Consider the following 24,316-nt stretch of genomic DNA (forward strand, 5'->3'; position numbering starts at 1 on the left):
CCTCAGACCCCTGTATGCTGCTGGGCTCCAGGTCTGCTGTCCACGCGAGTGTGGCCCTACACGGCCACCAGGTTCATGGTCCTCCTAGTGCTGGTACCTATTCCATGTGTTTGAAAGAAATGAAAGTGGCCTGTAGGCAAACATGGGCCCAAATGGAGTTTGACATCACTTGTCACTTACCTTCTGCCTCATGGGCGGGACATCTTGAATGCAACCTTGACATGCACTCTCAGCAGCCCCTGTGTGCAGGCCCTGAGCTAGGTCACAGGGTTAGGAAGATGGATGGAGCCCTGAGTGTCCACTCCAGGGGCTCACTTTGAACCCTCTTCCCCCAAGGCCCCTCCGGATGCATCTCTCCCTGCCCACCTCCCCGTCAGCCCATGTCCTGTTTGCAGCCGGGACCATCCTCCCTAAAGGGTGCATTGCAGAGCAGTTGCCCCACTCCGGCCCCCCTAGATCATGAGGCTCCTGGCTGCAGGGACACTGCATTCCATTCTCATTCCCCTGGCACCCGGCACAGGGCTTGGCACAGAGTGGGCGCTCAGGGGAAAATGCTGAATGAACAGGAGTGGCCGGCAGCATCTTGATTGACTAGACCTTCAGACAAAGCCTTCTAGATGCCAACCTTGAAAACACCGCCTTGGGCTGTGGTTCATTCAATTAGCACCACTGAGAGGCTGTGGATCAAAACAAGATGACCAGCAAGGTGTTACTACCACAGCATTCATTAAAAAAAAGAAGTACGAAGAAAACTGGGACAATGGCTGGCCCAGCACTCACCCCAGGAATGCCTACTTCAGCACCACCCCATGCCCCCAAGTAGTTTACACCTAGACTCATGTGACCCCCGAGTCCCTTAAATACACGAAGGTAACTGCTGGAGCTCAGTCACCCACTGAGCTAGCTGCCCCAGCTCTTCCCGACCGCACTTTTCCGTGCTCTCTCCTAAACAGGTATTTTTTTAAAAACTGAAAATCAGTTACCACCCTCCCATGTGAAGGAGAGAATATCATGGGCTCTGCAGTCCTTCAAATCCAAGTTCAAATCCCAGCTTTGCCACTCCCTCCCTGTGTGATCTTAGCAGGGCCATGAGGCTTCTTGGAGTCTCAGTATCCACATCTGTAAAGTAAGAAACCTCGCTGCCTCCGGGTTGGTGTGAAGGTTAAATGAACTAAAGTGAGAGCAAGTGCCTGGCACAGGGTCACCATCAGAGCATACAGATGTTCATCGCTTATCCTTCCCTGGGATTCTTCAGAGGTGGGCCCAAACAAAGGCAGTAAGTAGGATGGACCGAGCCCCACTCAGGAGCCCGACTGCCCGGGTTCTATCCTGACTCCACGGCTCCCAGCTGTGCAACCTCTGACAAGGCCTCTGACCTCTCTGTGCCTCGGCTTCCTCATTTGCAAGAGGAGGGTGACCATGTCCTGACCTTGGAGGGCTCTCGTGAGAACGAAAGTGCTTAGCACAGGAAGCTCCCGGGATCCATAACTGCGATGGCCACTATTATTACTAACCCCATGTCTGACCGTTCTACTGCTCTCCCAGGTAAATGAGTGAAGATTAAATGAGTTGAACTGTGTAAAGCACAAAAGACACCGCCCGAATGAATAGTGGTGACAGGTGAGCAACACTGTGAATGGACTTTAATGCCACTAAATTATACACTTTAAAACTGGTTGAGCCCTAACCGGTTTGGCTCCGTGGATAGAGCTTCAGCCTTCGGACTCAGGGGTCCCAGGTTCGATTCCAGTCAAGGGCATGTACCTTGGTTGCGGGCACATCCCCAGTAGCGGGTGTGCAGGAGGCAGCTGATCGATGCTTCTCTCTCATCAATGTTTCTAACTCTCTATCCCTCTCCCTTCCTCTCTGAAAAAAATCAATAAAATATATTTTTTTTAAAAAAAACTGGTTGAAACGATACATTTTATGTTATGTATATTTTAGCTGAACCTAATATGGTAATCATTTCACAATATATGTAAATATATGTGTATCAAACCATCGTGCTGTAAACGTATACAGTGATGTATATCAGTAACTTCTCAATAAAACTGCCTCCTTAACACCAATCATTCACGTGTGGCCATCACATTCCCAGCTGCACCCCTGCTGTGAGAACTAAATGAAAATACTGTGCATAAAAGCAGTATTTCGGAACACTCTGGTAAGCATTACTTTCCTTTCTCAAGTCACTTCTCCATCGCCAGTCTAGTACGTGGTAAGGCCAGAACAGAAGCCAGGCTGCCTTCTGCTCTAGCCAGGCTCTCATCTGATGGCAGCACACGGCCGAAGCCTCACCCACGTGCATAACCACCCAGGCCTGGCCGGGGTGGGTCTCTCTTATGAAGAAGCACACACAGCTCCAAGCCACAAAAAGCAGCAAAACTGATCAAGCCTGACAACAGGTCAGATGTCTTACAACATATGTGACTCCCATGCGACAATGAACGCTGAGAGGCAGGCTATGCGTATGTCAATCTCTTGCTGTGCCCAGCAGGTCTGGTCCCCAAACAGGCAGTAGTGACCACCACTGCCCTCTGCCCTGCCTGCCTCCTGGAACGATGCTCTCTCTCAACCTGCTCAGCAAGCCCCACTTTTCATTTAAAGGCCCAGCTCAAGTCCCACCTGTTCAGTGCATTCAACAAAAATTTACTGAGCATCTGCTGGGCACCAGGCCCTCAGATATGGTGCCCTTGGGAAACCCAGTCTATTGGGAAGATTAAAAAAAAAAAAACAAGAGTTACTGCAGCGTGTATAAGGGCCTGGTGGCAGGAACGGGCACACCACGCTGAAGGAACTGAGAGAAATGCGGTTTGGCAAGTGCACGCAGTGTGTGTGTCCAGAATCCAGAGGCACCAGGGGCTCCAGCAGCCTTGGAGCAGCAGATCGCATGGTCGGGTCTGACCATGGAACTGCCGTGCCATAGCTCACCGGGGACGCCAAGACTGGAAGCACGGAGCCCTGCCCCTGAAGGCCCGGACAGATGGTTTAATTCTCACAACAACCCAGAGATGAGAAGCCTGAGCTCCCAAAGGCCCAGTGACTTGCTCAAGGGCACGTGGCAATTTTGTGGCAGAGCTCAGCCAGCCTTGGCCTAGGTCTGCGAACGTGCTTTCCAAACACTGCGTTCTGGTGCACTCATATATCCTTAGGAAATACATGTTTGACTTGGAACTCTGGTTGATTATGTTGCCCAGGTGTGTTTGTACCTTATGTCATTTTGTAGCCCCCATCTTTAAATGTCTTCCATCACAAACATTTCCCATATCACTGAGCACTGCAATCCATGGTTTCAGCAATCCCCCACTGCTTAATATTCAGGTAGCTTCCAACCCATGGCTTCTTGTTTTTCTTTTAACCGACCAGCCCACACAAAGTTGATCTCTCTGTGTTCTCGGGGGGAGGGGGGGGGAACCTCTGCACCCCTGATACCACCCATTGTGTGGCTTATCTTGGGTGAGGATGAGTAAGACAATGACTTTCAACAGTTGTATCAGCAAGTTTTATTATAGGAGGAACCCTATCCTTTTATCACCAGTCCACCTCCCAGTTTGGTCAACCATAAATTCATTCTGTTACTGGGTTGGTTTCTCTATTGCCTGTAAAGGCAAAAAAAAAATGGGGGTAGCAGGTGGGAGCCATCAGGCAGCCAGCACCTCAAATGGCCAAAAGCAGCAGAGATGCCAGAAAACAGTAGACAACTTCAAATCCTCCCCATAAGGAATGGACTTCCCCCAGCAGATAGGTCACCAGACACACAGCAGAATTCAACCCCCCCAGGAAACCAATTCCATATCCATCAGAAACAGGTCCGAGATAGGTGAGTTCCCAGAGCACTGTGCTCACCACTGGAACTTTAGTGTGTGGAAGAACCAGGAAGCTGGGCTCACACTGTGACTAGCTGTGTGGTCTTGGGCAAGTCGCCTCCCTTCTCTGGGCCTCAGTTTTAACACCTGCAAAGTGAACGGTTTGAATGAGATGATCCTTAAGGTCCCTTCTTTCTCTGAATGAGACCCCTGGGCCTGGCCAGTTTTGTAAATGAACAGTGACTGTACTTTATGATGCAAATTGATAGTACAGACCCAACCAACAGCTGCTGCCTGGAGGCAAGAGAGCAGAAACCCACAGGGGAAGGCTGTCACACCTCTGTCCCCTATGTCCTCATAGTCAGGACAAAGGAGGACTCCTCAGATCGCTCTGTGATGGGGGTAGAGGAAGGATTCGAAGAAGAAAAAGAAATCATCTACCTTGCATCCCATAAACCTCGCTTCCCATATGAAGACAAATGTGCTTGTCATGCTTAAAGAAAAAATTAAGTGACTGATTCATAACAACCCAGCAAAATGCAGGCGTCATAACTAGAGCAAGTCACTGCGACGCCATCTCCAAAGGGGAGCTTTCTGTCTTTATTGTCTAACTGGCAATGACAAGCTTTTCACAAAACCCAGGCAAGCTGCACGTCAGTGATAAAGGGGACCGTCAGCCCTGACACTCGAACAAAGACAAGCCAGATAGGAGAGGCCAGCCGAGTGACCCCTGGGACCCAGGAAAGCCTCGCTGGTTTTGAGGGGATGCCTGGCGACGTGAGGGAGGGATGTGCTGCGGAGGCTGCTGGTGCTGTGCGCAGGTCAACAGCAGGCTCTTCCCAGAAACAAAGGCTCAGATTCAAATACCAGGAAAAATCAATAGTCTCTGGATTACAACCTGCCCATCAGCCTCTGGGTCGGAGCTTCTGCAGGGTTCAGAACTCCCCCAATGGGCAGGAATGTCCTCCCAAATCAGCTGGTTACCTCCTCCCTACCCAACCCCCTGAACCTGCCTGCCTCTGCTGCACTCAGCCCCAGGGCCTCTCCCCCGCACCCCCTGTTCCCTGACCCTCGCCTCCCGGGTCATCAGCTCTGCACAGTCTAGCAGGTTCTGGTCCCATCCCTTTTTTCTCTCCTCCCCTCCCTTCTTCCTAACCCACCACCATTCACATCAGCCTTGAGGGGTGGCAGGAGGCGGGGAGAAGAGCCGCAGGTTCCAGATGAGAAAGATGAGGCTCAAAGGAGACAAGATGAGTCCAAGATCACAAAGGTCATGCCAAGAGTCCAACCCACCCTCCCAATTCCAAATCAGTGTTCTTTCTAGGTCACGTCCACACACCAGCTTCTGCCGATGTTGCCTCTGAAGCACAGTCCCTCACCCCACACGCCATTCACATCTGTGCGCACCCCACTCCGCACAGCCTATTGCACTCTACACCATCACCACCCAGAGGCCACCGCAATCGCCTGGTCTGCCCGGGACAGGGGTCACGTTGGCCAGCTCACAGCTGGACAGAGCTGGGAATCTACCATTTTCTGGCTAGGAGGCTGACTTACTCTCCTTGAATCTAATGTCCTCACTATACAAGGGGAATGACGACAGACCCTGCCTCACGGGGTTTTTAAAAGAAATGAAGCACATAAACCTGGCCCTGGACCGGCCTGGGAAGGACAGAGACACACACAGGCCTCAGCACAGCCCACCTGCTCAGAGTCGCCGACACCTCTCACCAGTTCAAAATCCCACCACACTGAGAACATATGTCCATGAAAAAACCGGCACACACGTGGTTCACAGAAGCATTATTCATAATACCCAAACAGTGGAAGTGGCCCACATGTCTATCAACTCATGAAGGGAGAAATAAAACATGGTACATCCCTGTGACTGAATATTATTTGGCCATTAAAGGGAATGAAGTGTTGAAATATGTTCTAATAAGGGTGTACTTTGAAAACATCATACTAAGTGATATAAGCCCAATTAAAAAAAAAGCACAAATTGCTTATGATCCCACATATATGGAATACACAGAGTAGGCCAATTCTTAGAAACAGAAAGCAAACTGGTAGTTGCCAGGAGCTGAGGGGAGGGGAGAACAGGGAATGACTGCTAATGAGTTTGGGGCTTCTTTTGGGGGAGTAATGAAAAAATTCTGGAACTAGGTAATGATGATGGTTGCACAGCTCTGAATATAAAAACAACTGAATTGTGTACACTTTAAAAGGGTGAATTTTATGGTAAGTGAATTATATCTCAACTAGAGGCCCAATGCACAAAATTCGTGCAAGAGTAGGCCTTCCTTCCCCCGGCTGCCGGCACCAGCTTCCCTCTGGCACCCGGGACCCGGGCGTCCCTAGCAGCCCCAGCTTCGTCCAGAAGGTTGTCAGGAAAGATGTTCAGCCTAATTAGCATACTATGCTTTCATTATTATAGATAAAGCTGTTCTTTTTCAAGTGGCCATCAAAAAACATAACAAAACAATACCATGATTAATAGTCCCACTCTATAAAGAAAATCCTCCCATGATGCCTCATTCTCTACAAGACAAAGTTTAAATCCTGAAGACATCCAAGACCTTCAAGTCCCCACTCGAGCTGACACAGACACTCTGAATCTGCCAGCTGTGACCCCCTCACTCTACAGAAATGAGTCTTCCCCACTATGGACCTGGGCTCCCAACATTCACCCCTAACAGCAGCCAAGGGTCCTGGATTGGCCTAACTTCTCTTCCCAGTTCCTGGCTGTTACCCTGAAGCCTGCGCTGTTTGTGACCTGGAAGTGTCTCCAGCCAGCCCACCTTATCTCTCCAGCTAACCCGGATCCTCTGTCCCTGGTCTGGCCTATTTTCCTCTTCTTCTACCCCATCCCTCAGGCCACTGTTGTGTCAATACCAACAGCAGGATCCCTGGACCTTCCTGTGTGCTCAATCCTGATTAGCACAATGTTCTTAATCTTGACCCCCACACGCACTGTCAGACTGACTTACAGGTGGGGAAACGAAGGCAGGTGGTGGAGAAGAGGAAGGGAGGGAGGGGGGAAGACCTGATCAAGGCGGTGACGCAAGGGGCAAAGCTGGGATTGAAACTCAACTTTCGCTTCCCTCTGTACTAGCACCTGCTGCCACTTTAAAGATGTAATCACGAAGGTCTAGATCAGTGGTCGGCAAACTGCAGCTCTCGAGCCACATGCAGCTCTTTGGCCCCTTGAGTGTGGCTTTTCCACAAAATACCGACTTCTGCCCATGGGCCACAAAGTTTCACGCGTACGCACTGGTCTAGGTAGACAGCAGGTGCTCAGTAATATTTCATTCCACCAATGTCCATCCGATCGTCACATGATTGAGGTTAGAGCGAGAGATTGGAGAGCAGGCACCCCTAAAATTCGCTCTAAAAATTCTCTCTGCAGGCAGGTAATACACAGTTAGGCCTAGAATTTTTCTAAGTACCACCAGATAAATGTAAATTACAGCACAAAACACAGTGACTTGACATTTTCCTGAGCATTAAACAGAAAAAAAATTAATGGATGTTTTAACAGATCGCACAGAACAGGTTCTGTATGAGTCACTTACGGTCAAAGGCAGTGTGAGGCAGCCACCACACAACCAAGTGGGCATGTCTGCAAATATAAATATTAAATTTAAAATCTGTTTTCAAAAAGTGATGACACCCCACGGGCATAATGAAACAGGCAGTCTCCTACATTCCAATGGCAATGTATAAACAATGCTCCCCTTTCGAAAAGTCACTTGGCCAGTGCTGTCAAAGATTATAAAGATGCCTGGAAACGGATCTGGAAGAAATAATTTTCTGTTTCACAGAGAAAGCTACCTGTGCGAAAACATCTATTCCTGCTCTACTTAAACCAGTGAAAAACTGACTACTGCTTAAATTTCTAAATAAGGAAAAGGTTAAGTGAATTACAGTGCACCTACTCCATGCAGTATCCTGCAGCTATTAAGAATATGGTTATACTAACTGAACTACCAAGTAAAACAGAGACAGACCCATAGATAGAGAGCAGGCAGATAGCTCAGAGCAGGGACTGGAAAAAAAGAAAGAAAAAAAAGAGAGAGAGAACTCATGGACATGGACAACAGTGTGGTGATTGCGGGGGTGGAGGAGGATGGGGGGAGGTGGAAGAAGGCATAGAGGGGATAAATGGTGATGGAAAAAAATAAAATACAATTTTTTAACAGAAAAAAAAACAAGCTCAAAATATACTAGTAATTAATTAAAATTTCTAAAAAGAATATGGTTTTGTATATATCATCCATATAGCATCGTGGAAGAAAGTTTTCTTCATTTAGCCTTTTGTCATGAAAGGCTCAAAAGCTCACTGTCCCTGCTCTGTGATCACAAATGTTTCCATAAGAAGCCACCTGGAAAAAAATCATAGCTGTCAGTACTTTAAAATTATAGTTCTGTGATGGGGTAGGGGAGTCTTTCTCTAGTTTTTAAATTTCTTTTAATGTTGTTATACCACTCTGATATAATTAGGAAAAAAATAAATTTTAAAAAAAACACTCATGTTGAAGCCTGCTCAGTCTCACACCGACACTGACATCCACCCCAAAGTAAAACAGCCATTTGAAACGTGGCTTTGGCTGTTCATGCTTCCATTTATCAAAACAGGGCAAATCCTCCCAGAAATGCCTCAGCAAGGTGACACCAACACAGGCCCATCACAGTCCCAAATGCCCGTCTCCAATTATCACAACCAAGAAAAGTGCCCAGGTAACCAGGCTGGAAAATGGAGGACTGATGAGTTGGGGTGACAGGACTGACGATTACTGTTTTAATTTTTTTTATTGGTCACAGTCACCATGCCTAGCACAAAGTAGATGCTCAATAAACATTTGAGGCAGAAGTTGTTTTTTTAAATGGGGAAATGCCCTCATCCGCTCACACTCAGCAGTCAGGGCTCAACCCTCCTGGCCTGCAAGTGGCTCTCCCTGAGGTCCTGTCAACAGAAGCTGTGTGTGGAAGAGAGCCCGCCAGCAGGAAACGGGTACTTTTGTCACCAACTTGAGAACAAAACAGTAAGAAAACTTAAATGTCACTGTGAGAGTAAAGGTCAAAGGGGGAGGAGGAACTAACTCGTACTGAGTGTCTCTACAACACCACCTGTTCTAGGGCCCCTGGGCATGATTTCAGAAATTCCTAACACCCTGACTCCAGAACCAAGATGCCAGAGCTTGAACCCTGTTTCCTCCATCGATTAACTGTGTGACCTCAGGCTGGTTGCTTAACCTCTCTGTATCTTGTTTTCCTCTCCTGTAAATTAAAGACACAGAGAACCGCCCCATTAAGTGGTCGTGAGGATTCACTCAGTCAAAACACATCAAGTCAGCACAGTGCCTGGCACATAGAAAGCATTCAATGACAGCTAATCATTAGTATTGTGATTCCATTTCGCAGAGAAGAAAGCCTGGGCCTCAGAGAGGTTCGATAATTTCCCAAGAGCACACGGCTAAAAAGAGCAGTGCTAGGATTCAAACTCAAGTCCAAACGACTTCCAACCCTGTGCTTGTTTTACTACAGCAAGCTAAACCCCACCCCAAGGATTCAAGGATTCCAGTGCTCCCCCAAAACATACACACATACACACACACACACACACACACACACACACACACACACACACGTTTAGGGCTGCAGTGGCAAACGGCAAAAATATTATGAGATAATTGGAAATAACATGGGACTGAGAGGCAGTAAACTAGGACTCTAATGGATTATAACTTGGGAATAATAACAGCTCCAAGTCACGGTTCTTCTTTCAACTTGTCCATTCAACAAACACCCTTTTGGGGGCTGGCTCTGTCCTAGGCATGAGGGATGGAGCAGAGACGCAGACAGGCGGGATCCCTACCTCCTGCAGTTACTACTCCAGGGGGTGGGGAAACAAACAGTCAGCTAATAAGATAGTTCCAAGTGGTGATAAGGATGGAGGAAATGAAGCCGGATAATGGGATAAGTGTCTGTCTGGGCAAGAACAAAATAAGGCCCGAGAAGAAGCCAGGAGGATCTGGGGGAGAACAGGCAAGGAGAACCCCCACAGGAGAGGCGGGTGGGGCCAGTGTCGACCATAACAAAGCCAATGTGACTGCAGTCCCTAAAATAGGCCAATGGATTACGTTGGAGGGGAGGGACCTGATGATCTGATCTGAGGTTCCCTCCCCTTATAGGTCATCATCTGGGTTTATCTACCTGCAATGTGAAGGCACAGAGGGCCTTATTTTATTTATTTTTTTATTAATCTCTGCACAAGGGTAATTTTTTCCATTGATTTTTTTTTAAGAGAGTCGAAGGGAGGAGTAGAGGAAGAGAGAGAGAGAGAGAGAGAGAGAGAGAGAGAGAGAGAGAGAGAGAGAGAAGAGAGAAATAGTGATGTGAGACACGTCAATTGGTTGTCTTCCATATGCGCCCCAATCAGGGCCAGGGATCAAACCTGCAATCCAGGTACATGCCCTTGGCCAAGAATCAAACCCACAACCCTTTGTCAGTCCACAGGCCAACGCTCTAACCACTGAGAACACAGGCCAGGGCACAGAGTGCTTTCAGCAGTGGAATAACACATCTTTGTGGGACCAGAAGTCTCAGCATGGAAGTAAAAGCACCTGCACAGGGCAGCCCCCTCAAAAAGGGCTTTCCCCTGGTTTCCCTTCTCCTGGTGCCACTACCTCCACACAGCCCTGGACATTCGGGCCCTTCCTGGGCCTGTTTAAAAAAAAAAAAAAGATTTTTTTCTCAGTGGTTCTCAACTCTGGCTGCACATTAACCTCACAGGAGGAGTTTGAAAAAATTATGAAACCACAGTGCCGGGGCTGGTGCATGCAGCTGGTCAGGAGTGGGGGCCTCCAGTGTTTTCTGAAAGCTCCCCAGGCAGCCGTGGTTGAGAAGAGCCCACCTAAAGGGGTTTTGAGGACTTCCTTCCCCTCAGCGGTGTCAGTACTGGGAGAGGGGCCCAAAGACAGAACACGCTACCTTTTGAGAGAGCGGGTTCCTCCTCACTGAAGACAGTCAAGCAAAACCCACTTTCTCAGGGATGAAACTAAAGAATTGGACACTCTTAAAAGATCCCTTTCCAAAAAGATGTGTATGGTTTTATGACTTGCTGAGTGACCCTCCAGTGAGCCAAGCCATAGGCCTTAGTGCCATCAGCTGTAACCCAAAAGAGCAAATAAACAGCAAGTGTGCCACCCTTTGCCTTTCTTATGTCCACGGCAGACATCATTAATTGATCCCAGCGCTCTCTCCTGCTAGCAAGGCATCCCAAGTGGTCTAAGGACCCCTTCTATACAGGGCCCAAGCAGCCACTACCAATCACTCCAAGACAGACACAATCTGGAACCCAATGATCTTCCCTGGCCTAATATCCCTAGGTCCTTTCCCACTCTGGCATTCTTGTAGGCCAGCAGTTCTCAACCTGTGGGTCACGACCTCTTTGGGGGTCAAACGACCCTTTCACAGGGGTCGCCTAAGACCATCAGAAAACACATATATAATTACATATTGTTTTTGTGATTAATCACTATGCTTTAATTATGTTTAATTTGTAACAATGAAATTGGGGGTCACCACAACATGAGGAGCTGTACTACAGGGTCGCGGCATTAGGAAGGCTGAGAACCACTGTTTAGGCAATGATCCCTTTATCTTCTCACTAGCTATGATTAACCACCAAGGCGCATGGCATTGAGCTCTGCTGGTTCCAGACAGTGAGATCACACATTCCATCCCCAAGGGTGGATTTTGCTTTATATCCTGAATCTCAGGCTTTTTGTCCTCCCAGGTGACATCTCCCCCCACCCCAGGCAGCTGTACCCCAAACATTACTGAACAGGGCTAGGGTAGATTCAATGACTAGCTCATATATTCCTGGAAAAGCTCATCAAAGCAAGAGCCCTGTGCCATCACTGACTGTTGAAACAATAGTACGGACAGCAGCTGGCATTAGGAAGCACTTTCCATATGCCAGGCACCATGCTGGGCTTCCCCTACATTTTCTCAGTGAATCTCGACCGTGATCTTCTGACGTGTTTGTTTATCCCCATTTGGCACATGAGAAAATTCAGGTTTGAAAGCTACAAAGTTGCTGTGGGTCACAAAGCAGTAGAAGCAAGACCACGGAGGAGCCACAGCCCTGGCTCTGGCCAAGTCCCTTCACCCCTCTGTGCCTCTTCCCTAACAAGAGCCCAGCCCAGCCATGTGTGACAGCCCAGCAAACATCCCGGGATAGCTGGCTGGAACTTGGGCCAAAGAAGAGACAACAGCCCTAGCTCAGTGGATAGAGCATCGTCCTGTGGACCAAAGGGTCCCGGGTTTGATCTCGGTCAAAGGCACATGCCCAGGATGCAGGCTCAATCCCCAGTAGGAGGCATGCAGGATGTTTCTATCTCTCTTCCCCTTTCCCTTCCTTTCTGAAATCAATAAAAATATATTTTAAAAAGAGAACAGATAACAGTATGTCCTGGCCAGGTCTAGCCCACTCTGAGCTGGGAGTCATTTTCTGGCTTCACAAAGGGGTGTATTCCTGAAGAGCCCTGTGAACAGGGAGCTCTCAGGAAGCCACCGCGCCTGCCCCTGGTGGGCAGCAGCATCCTTTTACGGGGGTTCTGGGTTTCCTCTCCTGCCTCATTCCTGCTGGTCTCCCCACCCCTGGCTCTGAAGGCATTATCTCTAGGTTTCTGCCATGGAGCCTCTAAACTCTCTAAAAGCTGAAAACGCTCCAGGGAGCTGGTGGGAGGGGGAACTTGGCAGTGAATCTCTTTGTAATGGGATCTCCCTCTGCCTGGTCTATCCCTTGTGTGGAACTTGGCACATTTGGCCTCAAGGCTCCTAATGAACACGGAGCCTTCCCTCAACTTCGCATCCTCAGCAGCAGAGCTTAGCACCACACATATCACATTAACACCGGCTTCCTTTCCCACCCGGGCAGGCTGGGGAAACTGCCAGCTATTCCACTCTGTGGAGGAGGAAACCCAGGCTGAGAACGCAGGGACAATGTGGCCCAGGAGTCCACTGGGTGCAGAGACTCCCGGCTCAGAGCTCGCTCGGCACAGCATCCCCAACAAGTGCTCCCCGAACAAGCAGGGAGTTGGATGTGAATTCTCTTTGAGACCTAGCCACCTTAGATACTTGTCACCTCTGTCAATGCTCTTGTTAGACCTACAGTCTCACTGACAGGAAGTCAATTCCTGGGTCACATGGAAATGGAAGGACAGCAAGCAGTCCCAGACAAAGTCACCAGAGCACAGGCCTCTATGCTGTTACTTCAAAACAGGAGATGCCTAACCAGACGGTCAGTTGTCACAAGTAAGGGGTGAGGGGTGCCTCTGGCACGTAGCAAGCAAAGGCTAGGGAGGCCTCTTAACTCCCTACAGTGCACGGGGCAGCCTTCAAACACAACAAATATCAGGCCCCAGTGTCGGTCGTGCTGTGGTTGAGAAACCCTAGTCTAAAGGAAGAGAAACTGTCCACCTGCCCCAACCACACTGTCAGACAGCTGCAAAGCCAAAATGCCAGACTCCAGGGGAGAACAGAGGCTGAGGGTTCTGTGTGTGACTCTGTGATCGGAGAGAGGCGGAGGGTCTGAGTCTTACCCCACACCCAACGCATTGTTTCTTTTCTTTATAATGTTTACTGATGTTTAATATGTGCTGAATAGTTCTTTGTGATGTTATGTACTTCCACACTGATGTTATGTACTTCCTCTAACAACCTTAGAACTGAGTCACATGATCACAGGATCACCCTATCTCATCGATGAGAAAACAGAGGCACCGAGAGGTTTAACAACATGATCAAGGTCATACAAGGAATTCCTGCCCAGGAATCTGGCTCCAGGGCCCGAGCTTGTCCCCACTGCATTCAACTGCCTCTCGGTCCCATGAGCAAGCCCACAATGAGACAGTCAATGAAGGTGACGTCATGTCTGATGTCCACTCTCCTAGGGACAGACTCCCAGTAGCCAGATACAATGAAGCCAACTTGGAGGTTATTGTTGATTTTAGAGAAGCCCGGGTCAGGGCTATGAAAATAATTTCACATCAGGTCTGAACTATAATGAGAATATAGGATCAGAGAATAAAGGGAAAGGTGGTCTCAGGTAGAGTGGTTTGCAGGATGAGATGAACTCAAGGAACGGGGGCAGGCATAAGGTCACATGATGGGCATGTGGTGATGAGGCCCAGCTCCATGTAGCAGGGTCAGGACAGCGATTTAAAAGAGATGAGCGAGGCTGGACCTCAAAGCTGTGCTAGATCTCAAAGCGGTGGCTAGTGCCTGTTTAGTAATTCCTGCCTGAAGTGAGGGCTGGAGGATTGGGATGGCCTCACCAGCAGGGAGAAAGGCAAACAGGGCTGTTATTCTCCTCCAGGGAAGGTTGGCTTGGGCAATGAGGCCTCTGCCGAGATCTCCTGTTCTGGCTTAATTAGCATTATTCTCTTTTAGAGACAGCTATGATTCAAAGTGAGTATAGGACAACCAATTCAGCTATCCTTCTACCAGAGCTCCCGCCCCTACTTCCCCTAGTTTCTCTTCACACAGTAGAATTTGGTGGCCACTTCAGACAACAATACCCCTTCCTAAAGGACCTCTCCAGAAGTTGGTCCTTCCTGCACCAGCGGCTGCATAATGGTTTTCAGCTACAGGGGGCAGTGACGACGCATAGCTGGACTTTATACTGGTTTCCACTGTCTCTACAAACAGAGTCCACCTCCACCCCCAACCCTTTACCTTCCACCACTCCATTCCCTATAAATAGTAGGCCCTAGCCCAGCTGTGGGCAAACTACGGCCCGCAGGCCAGATCCGGCCAGTTTGAAATGAATAAAACTAAAAAAAAAAAAAAGACCGTACCCTTTTATGTAATGATGTTTACTTTGAATTTATATTAGTTCACACAAACACTCCATCCATGCTTTTGTTCCGGCCCTCCGGTCCAGTTTAAGAACCCATTGTGGCCCTCGAGTCAAAATGTTTGCCCACCCCTGCCCTAGCCCAAGCATGTCAAACTTGCAGCCAGAGGGCCACATGCTTGTTTGTGGCCTGTCGGCTGCAAGTTTGACATGCTTGGCTCAGTGGATAGAGCATCAGCCTGCAGACTGAAGGGTCCTGGGTTCAATTCCAGTCAAGGGCACATACCTCAGTTGCAGGCTCCTCCCCGGCCCTGGTTGGGGCATGTGCAAGAGGCAACCAACCAATGTGTCTCTCTGTCTTTCCCTCTCTCTAAAAATCAATGGAAAAATACCCTCGGTTGAGGATTTAAAAAAAAAAAAAAGTAGCCAGCAGGGGTTTTTTTTTGGCAATGGCTGAACCCATGATAAGAAATTTATGTCATGTGGAATTCAGTACACCACACACACGTGTACAGAACTGAAACAAGTTTCATGACACAATACTTACCCCTCCTATTTGCAGTAAACTCTGCCATGTTCTATTCTATCACTTCTTACTGCTGATCACCACTCAATAAACTGATTTCTATGACCTATGGTTTCAAATATACTAGTACTGCTCTACAGCATGCAAATCTATGATCTGGTTTTTCAAACTTCTTTAAAAGCACATTTTCTGAAACATGTTAGGTGGAACTATGCACGATAGTCAAAGTACCAAAAACAGTAATTTCATATGGTTCAAACTAATGATTATGTATGAATCAAACTAGAGGACTCAACTGCCCAATTTGTTGCTTACATGCTAATTCGACATTTGAGCAATGTTCAAAGCTGGGCTACACTATGAAGGTACATTATTATTGTGCAAAATACAGATGACACCTGAATTGGACAAGTCACTTAGTCTGAGCCACACCTTCAGGAGGAATAATAATGAGCTCATATATGTTGAAGGCCTGTAAACTATAAGGTAAAAATAATTTTTAAAGATTTTTTGAAATAGTAAATTATGCCAGTCTCCCAGCAAAATAAGATAATGAAACAACTGCCAACATCTTTGGAATGTTTGTTTCATGGTAAGATCTTGTTATGCAGATTGATTTAATCCTCAAGACCCTATGAGGTAGGTATTCTTATAGTCTCCATTTTCCAGATGAGAACAAAACGAGGCTCCAAGCATTAGAAGAGCTGGCCCAAGGTCACACGGCTAGCAAATAGCCTCCAACGCCAGTGCACCCAGCACTGGGCTGCCATGTCCCTCCATACCTGTAACCACCCCGCAGGAGCAGGTCCCAGGGGGTCCACCCATGTGGTCCACTCTCAGTAAGGAAGGAAGAACCCCCAGGACACAAGGACAGGAAATATAGGATCAGAGAGTAAAGGGAAAGGTGATCTCAGGTAGAGTGGTTTGCAGGATGAGATAAACTCGAGGAACGGAGGCAGGCATGAGGTCACATGATGGGCATGTGGTGATGAGGCCAAGCTCTTGAGCCAGCAGCAGGAAATGTAAGATCACCTTGCTGCCATGGAAACGGGTGGCCGTCAGCACAGACTCCCTGGACCTCCCATCTCCCTCCCGTCTCCCGCAATATAACCAAGGGTTACGTCTCTAAACTTGCAGTTGTTGGCATAAATACTCCTCTTAGCCCTACAAAAAATGTACCCAGAGACTCCTAGGAGGTGGCCACAGCCAAGCTGGCCAGGTCGCAAGGTAAAGAAAAGTGCTTAAGCCAATGCAAGAAAGACCCTGTTTTTGTTTTGTAAAGGATGTAGTCAGTATCCCTATGTTCCTTTGGGGCTAGAACCACAATGGCCACTCCAGTCATATCTCGTGGTCATTTATTAATTCAATTCTATTCACTTGTCAAATGAGAATTAACTTAAATTGTACTATCGGGAAGCCTTTATTGCTCCCCATTACATTATTTTAATACATACATACACATGAGTTGTTTAATACATACATACACAGGTATGTATGTACACAAACGACTGTGGGTTTAATCTCTTTGTAGCATAATTTTAACAACTCATAAGGATGGCCTTTTGCCCTAACTTTAAAATGTAATTCGAGTAAATGGAATATTTCGTCAGTTGTTCATATACTCTATATCCATTCACAAGGGTCTTTAACATAGTATGATCTTACTTATCTAACTGTCCTGTGTGAGAGGAAATCCTTTTCTGTTTTAATCCTCGCCTGACGATATGCTTATTGATTTTAGGAAGAGGGGAAGGGAAGGAAGGAAGGAAAAAGGGAAGGAGGGAAACCAGAAGGGACCGAGAGAGAAACGGATTGGTGTCCTTCCCGTAGGTGCCCTGACCAGAAATCGAACCCACAACCTTTCAGTGTGGGGGACAATGTTCCAACCACACTGGCCAGGTCAGCACAGACTATTATTATTGGCATTTTAGAAACGTGAACAACAAGGATCAGAACAGTTAAGGCACCAGTCCAAGATCACACAGCTAGTTAGGTGGTAGAGCCAGGATTTCAACCAGGCTGCTTGGCTCCAAGTTCTATACTCACTTCACCATCCAGGGATCTGTGTTCCTAAGAAACAAGGACTGTATCTAAAATAACTGGAAATATATATATATTTGCACAACAAAGGAAGCCAAAACAGTAACTTCCTTAATTCCAAAGATCTTGTGCAAATTGATAACAAAAGGTAATTTTTTTTATTTATTTTTTTTTAGTGAACAGGAGTTAATTTTAAAAAGGGGAGGGGGGAGGAGGAAGATATGCAAATAGCCCAAAATGAAGGGGAGAAGTACACAACTCGAAATTATAAATATAATTTCTTTTAAAAAAAGAAAAAATATTAATAAAAGTAACAGAATACAATTTTTCACCTCAAAATTTAACAATCTTCAATCCACCTAATGGTATGGAGAAACACTGTCCCAACCTATGGGGGCAAGCACAAACTGAGATAGCATTTCTGGAGGACAAGTTCACAACAGAATCAAATTTTCAAATGCATATACCCTCCAATCCAGCAATCCTAAAACTAAAAACTTACCCTATGAGTATCCTCATGAAGGTTACATGAAAGATGCACCAAAGACATTCTCTGAAGTATGATGCGTAAGAGGAGGGGAGAGAGACTAAAATTAACTAAAGTGTCCACTGACAGAGGATGGTCAACTAAAGTATGGTTCAGTCACATCATAATAAGAGGCAGTCATTTTTTAAAATGAGTTAAAGCTATTGGTACAAATATGAAATCATCTCTAAGATAACTAAGTACAATTAAAAGCCTAAGTATGTTTTTAGAAAGATGAACATAGATACTTGTCTACATTACATAGAAACATTTTTTTTTCCCCTAGAAGGAAAGTAAGGATCCCAATGGGTCTATCTTTAAAGAGGATGGGTGCTTTTCTGTTACACAGTTTTAGATTGCATGGTTTTAAACCTGGCCCTCATGGGCTGTTTTAAAGGTTTTATGCCCCTGGCTAGAGAACTCAGTTGGTTAGAGCACTGTCCTGATACACCAAGGTTGCAGGTTTGATCCCTGGTCAGGGCACATACAAGAAGCAATTCCTTAATGCATAAATAAGTGGAACAACAAATTAATGTCTCTCTCTTTCCCTTCCTCTCTCTCTAAAATCAATAAATACAATTATTTTTTAAAGCTTCTATGAAATCCCTGAAATTGGATACAAAATTATAAATTTCTTTGGGGGAGAGAATTCTTCCCCTTGTACATGCTCTGAGGGTCTCATACCTCCCCCTCCCCAGAAAGAGTAAGAATCACTGTGTTATGGACTCCAAATTGGTGCTAAGTTTTCACTCATTCACTTACTCAGAAGCCAGGAAACAACAATGGGCCAGGACCCGGCACAAGCACCCAGAAAAACACACCCCATGCCTGCCCCGCAGAAGGAGATAGTTTGTGGCATAAAAACGACATTGTCTGCTCAAGCCTCAGAAATGGCAGCCGGGTACAGCTTCCCTCAAACAGGAAGAAGGAAAAGTGGAACTGAAAATTATTTGCATGTTTAAAATTAGACCTTCTGTGGGAGCTGACACTAGCTTGCTTTCAAAATGCCCCCCATCTGCTGCCTCAATGCCACCCCTCACCCAGGCATTTACATGCCATGGAAATTCTGAGACAATGGGAAGACTGCAGCTTCACTAATAAAGAAGTAATAACAAATTTCCTACAGCTCCCGTCCTGCGAGGGGTCACCAGAAACGCCAATGGAAAGCCAGCCATGTGAGGTCGGGACAAAAACTGCTCTGCGCGTCCCTTGTCTGAGGAGGCCGCCACTCAAGGGGTCGCCACAGAGACTCACCACTCCGCTGACAAATCCTGTGCCAGCCCTTTCTCTGCAGGGACAACAAGGACACCACACACACGGCCTATCTCACAAGTGTGGCCAGTTAGCTGGGGTTACGGGAGGAACGTCTCACCCCCAAGGCCTGCAAGGAGGGCTGCTTTTCTTGTTCAGCACACGGCCTCCACTCAGTGCCTGTATTTTCCAAACTTCAGCCATGTATCACCTGTACAGGTTGCCAGAACCACACCATCCTTCTATAATTATTCCACCATATTTTTCCATAGCTCACCTTTTTATTCCATTTAAATACCCATGTTTACTATGACGCTACAGATAGCCTCACTCTACCTATAAAACCATGGGCTCCATAGGCAACTTACAATTTTTAATACTGATACCCCCCCCCCCAAATAAATAATTCTTAACATTTAAAAGAATGTTTTGGGACTGAGCTAAGTTGATCTTGCACAGCCCCCCAGGAAACACGCTGTGGAAAATGCTTGGTAAGTATTTCTTATATAAACTAGTGATCTGAAGCCCCACTTCTACTCCCCCAAATAGTAGCAGCCACAACTAGCAATTGAATGGTGCCTTAGATTTTACATAGCAGTTCCTCTTCTATCTTCTTTGATCCTCTCAACCACCCAGGGGAGCAGGAAGTGTTAGTCCCGTTTTTTTTCCAGATAAGTAAATGAGGAGTCTCAGAGGTTAAGTGGCTTGCCTAAGTTTATGCAGCTACTACTAGTAAGTGGCAGAGCACGAACTTGAACCCAGGTATTCCCATGCCAGACCCCACTCTGTCTCCACTTGCCTCGTAAACTCAGGCACCCAAAGAACCATGAGCAAGAAAGAGGGTCCCTGGGTTGTCGGTGTTATGAATGGAGCAGATGCTACAGGGTTTAGGATGCAGAAAACCCAAAATGACTCCCAGCCCCTTCAGGGTCCGGGCCCCACAAGCCTGTCCTTCACCACGGAAGTCTCCCCTCTTGGTGGCACGCTCTTGGTTTAAGACCTCCTCTTAAACACGTGACTTCTCCCAGCACCAGACAGTAACCCGGGGCCATGGAGACATGGGGCTGGGCTCTGACACCTATTACTTATGAGTCTTTGGTAACTTCTGAACCTGTTTTCTCAGATAAAATGGGAACCTGACAACATCCAACTCTTACTATTTCTGAAATGACCAAATGAGGTAATGCACTGAAGTCCTTAGCACAGTGCCTGCCACGTGCCATGGTACCTATTAATTACAATGTCACCAACACCGTTATGTTAGGAGGGAAATGCACAGAAAATTGCCTCTTACACTGCACTCAAAATAATTCCCTTGGCCGAGCAGTGAATGAACTAAGAAGTAATTGCTGATGATGTGCTGGCTAAACCTAGGCCTACAGTCACTCAGCAGCTCTGCCGAGGCCTCAACCCAAGCAAAAAATTACTTTTAGGAGCTAAATAACCTCTTTGCTGACCAAAATTGCTCACTCGGGAGCCAGGATTCATTCTCCCTGCCTAGGAAGGCTTGGGCATTCCACAGTCCTCTTCATCATGGGGCTGAACTTGAAGTCGGCTCAAAGTCCTAGTCTAACCATAAACCAATTTGCTCTGTTTTCTTAAACTGTCTGCAAACAGAACATAACCATTTGGTTTTTCCGTTGTTGTTCTGAAACAAAACAGAAATATTTAAAGTCACCCATATGAGAACTTAACAAGTAATATCAAGAGGAGTCAAAATATTTTTCATGCTGTGGATGAAGCAGGTAGGTAAGCAGGCTCAAGGATTAGCTAGAATAGAGAATAAATAGTTATTATTCCCTAGTAAACAAGAAAGCAAAGAAAAAGCAAACCCACAACACTGTAAACCAACAAAACAGCTGTCAGTCTCCAGCTATTTTTTCTTCTTTTTTTCCAAAGCAGCCCACTATCAAGCTGATCTTATAAAGAATCTGTCAGGACTACATTTCTGAAGAGAAGGAGGCGGAGGTGGGGGGAGGGGTCGCTTTGTCACACTGCCTAAAACATACACATAAACCAAAATTAGTGTGCAAAAATGCTGGGAGAATGGGTGGAGTCAGGCCCTGCGACCAGCAAAGTCCTCATGCTGGTATCATATCCGACCGTCCTTCCTGTCTTGGAGAAGGGGAATGGGACTCCAGGGTCAAAAACTGCTTTCCCAGACCTACTAAGCACTGAGCCCTCCAGCATCTCAGCCTTCCATATCCGTCCTCATTCATGTCCCAATAGAGCTGTGTCTTTTCCATGACTTGTCCATTTTCTTAACCTGCTAGAGTCGATTCCATTCTAACACTCTAACACACACACACACACACACACACACACACACACGCACACGCGCGCACACACACACACACACACACACACTATCCAAACCACATGAAATCAATCCAGTATTAGGGAGGTAGTCAGGTACCTTCAGCCACATTTCCTAAATGCACAAGCTTCAGAAATCTCAAATATGACTTCCAACTTCAAACATGATTTGATGCTAAACAATTCAGTTTACATTCACAGTTTCAGGAATATGCACAATGAGGAAGGACGGTATAGTTAAAAGTAAGAGCAAAGTGAAAATATGGCGCGGGCACACACTCAAAGCATCATGAAAATACGAGGCACAGGCAGGCGACATAGGTTCCAGTCTCAACATCTCTACAATCTTACCAAGTGACCTCAGCCTGCTCACTGTCTTCTCTGGGCCTCAATAGTCTCATCTAAAAGAAATAAGGGGTTGACCTGGCCGGGTGGCTCAGTTGGTTGGAGCATCATTCCGTACACCAAAAAGCTTGCGGGTTTGTATCCCAGTCAGGGTACATACCGAGGTGGTGGGTTTGATCTTTGTTTGGGGCGAGTATGGGAGGTAATCAATCAATGTTTCTCTCTCACATCAATGGCTCTCTCTCTACCACCCCTTCCCCTTCCTATCTCTCTAGGATTAAAAAATAAAATACAAGGTTTGAGCTACCTTAAAAGTCAGGTTCAGTTCAAAAATGCACTGATTCCCTGAAATATCCGATTTCAAAATGAACTGCCAAATGTGGATTTTGGAGATGCTTTTTAGACTTCCTATTTTATAGCATATCCAAAAATGAGAAATAGAGTCCTCTTGCATTTTCACAGAACAAATTAGAGCAGAAGGAACTGTGTGAATAGGGGACAAGTGTGGGGTGGCGGCAACATGCTGCTGAAATACAAGGAAGGGTTGGGCAAGAAATAAATTTACCCAAGAAATGTTTTGCTGGTTCAAAGCATAGCTAACAGCCATCACGACTGAAGCAAACATATTAATAATATAACATGCATGTACCAAATCAAACTAAAATAAGTGAAAATCGAGGATGTCTTTAGTATAAACTTTGGCGCATGCCATCTGCATTTATGAGGCCTTTTTTTTCTAATCTCATAGGTTGCTCTCCACAAGGTTCCTTACCGGAACAGGGAGATGATCACCCACTCTCCCTTCATGATAATCCCATCTGGACACCGTCTGATGTCTTCAAAGCTCTTTCAGACACTGGCCAGGGGAGGCCCCCAACAATCTCTGGGGCAGGTCCTGGTCCCCGTGCTGTTAGCTGAGGATGCAGGGGCCTGGAGATGGAGAGCAAGTCCAGGCCCAACGCCTGGCCCTGGAGCTCCTTCTAACACCTGATCCAGTCTTCCCTGCAGGAGGTCCCACTGCCTCCCAGGCCTCAGGACAGCCTGTCCAGGGCCCGCTGGGGACAACTGAGAGTGGACATCAGCACCCAGAGCTCAGTCTCCGCCGGCCTGCTGGGCGGCACTACTCCCCAAGGCTGGTGCTTCTGCTCTCAGACCATCCTGTGTTTGTGCGTGAGAAGTTTTCCCTGGGCCCAGGTTCCCTCCCAAGTCAATAACTCACTTCCCAGGTTTCACACATCAGCCCCTGGGAGCTCCTGTCTGTATAAAACAAGCAAGATTTTCATGAGCCAAATGCGCAGTGGGGTGTCACCGGGGCCCTTTCCGTTGCAAGACGGAGCGGCTCCTCGAAGGCTGTGAGGAGCCGGGCCGGGGCTGGCGACCTGCTCTTTCACTTCTCCCTCCAGTGCCCTCGGAGAGGGGGGCGCCTCCAGCTGCCCTCCGCCCCGGGTGGGAACACCACCCAGGGGAACCGGAGCTTTCCGATCGCTCACCGCCAGGCCGGGCGCAGCACTAGCTGAGCAGCGAAGCGAGGACGCTGGGCGGTGGGGGGAAAGCCGGTGCCAGCCCGGCCCGAAGGAAGCCCCCAGGGGAGCAAGCGGCTTCCCCGGGAAGAGGACGGTCGGCGGGATGGACCCCCGCGGGCGGCCCCCTGGCCCCAGGGTGGGAACTCTCCCAGGAAGCGGTGCCCTCGATCCGAAGGCCCCGCGCCTCGTCCCTCGCCCGCCGGCCTGGCCCGGTCTGGCCCCCGCCGGCCGCCGCTGCCCTTCGGCCCGGCCCCTCGGGCCCCGCAGGCCGGGTCGGCCCGCTCCGCGCCCGGCGCCCTCGGCACACACGCCCCCTCCAGCCGCCTCGGGCGGGCGAGCCCGGCCTGCGGGCGGGACCAGCTCCGGGAAGGGCGGGCCAGAGACGGCCTGGAGCCCGCGGGGGTGTCCTCGGGGAGGCTCCGCGCACCCCGGGACCTGGAGCCCGCCGCCCGCCCTCGGGTGCCAGGCAGCCGGGTAACGGGCTCGGTGGCCGGCAAGGCCGGCGGCTGCCCGCGAGCCCTTCAGGATGGGGGGCTCCAGGACTCGGGCCCTTGAACCCCCAACCCCGCAGGCGGGCACCGCAGGCAGGTGCCGGGGATGCCAGTCCTGCCCCTCCCTCCCCCGCCCGGGCCCCGGCCGCTCACCTGGCCCAGGCGACACAGCAGCAGCAGCGGCGGCAGCGCCCAGCGCAGCCCGGGCGAGCGCCGAGGGGGCCGCGCCTCCCGCGCCGCCGGCTTCATGCCCCGCGCGCCCTGGAACGTGCCCGGGCCGCGCGAGTCGGGCCCCGCCGTGCGCCCGAGCCGGGGCGCTCCGATCGCCGCTTCCAGCCAGCGCCTCCGCCTCCGCCTCCTCCAGCCGGTCCGCCTAGTCCCCGCTCCGCCCGCCCCGGGCTTCCCCCGGGACATGGCAGCGGCCGCAGCCACCAGGCTGGGCCCGACGAGGCGGTCACGGGAGGGACGCGTCCCTGGGCGCGCAGGAGATTCGCGGGGCGGAGCGAGCGGCGCCCACCCCCCGTGCGCGGCGACGGGACCCCGGCTCCCGCGGCTCCGGCGGCTCCCGCTGCCTCCTCTGCGCGTCATGCGGCTCGGGCTGCAGGGAGCCGCGGCGAGCGCTCCC

The 24,316-nt window shown here is 48.7% G+C and overlaps 1 protein-coding gene across 1 annotated transcript in view; it reads right to left on the reverse strand.

Moving 5' to 3' along the window:
* The window catches only part of PTPRJ (protein tyrosine phosphatase receptor type J), a 136,927-nt gene extending 112,822 nt beyond the window's left edge, over positions 1 to 24,105 (reverse strand). The window contains exon 1 of the mRNA XM_036326943.1: positions 23,845 to 24,105. Coding sequence (XP_036182836.1) covers positions 23,845 to 24,105 — 261 coding nt within the window. The remainder of the gene's footprint in view (positions 1 to 23,844) is intronic.
* Between the last annotated feature and the right edge of the window lie 211 nt (positions 24,106 to 24,316).

Source organism: Myotis myotis, unplaced genomic scaffold (assembly GCF_014108235.1).
Source record: "Myotis myotis isolate mMyoMyo1 unplaced genomic scaffold, mMyoMyo1.p scaffold_m19_p_10, whole genome shotgun sequence".
Lineage (NCBI taxonomy): Eukaryota > Metazoa > Chordata > Mammalia > Chiroptera > Vespertilionidae > Myotis > Myotis myotis.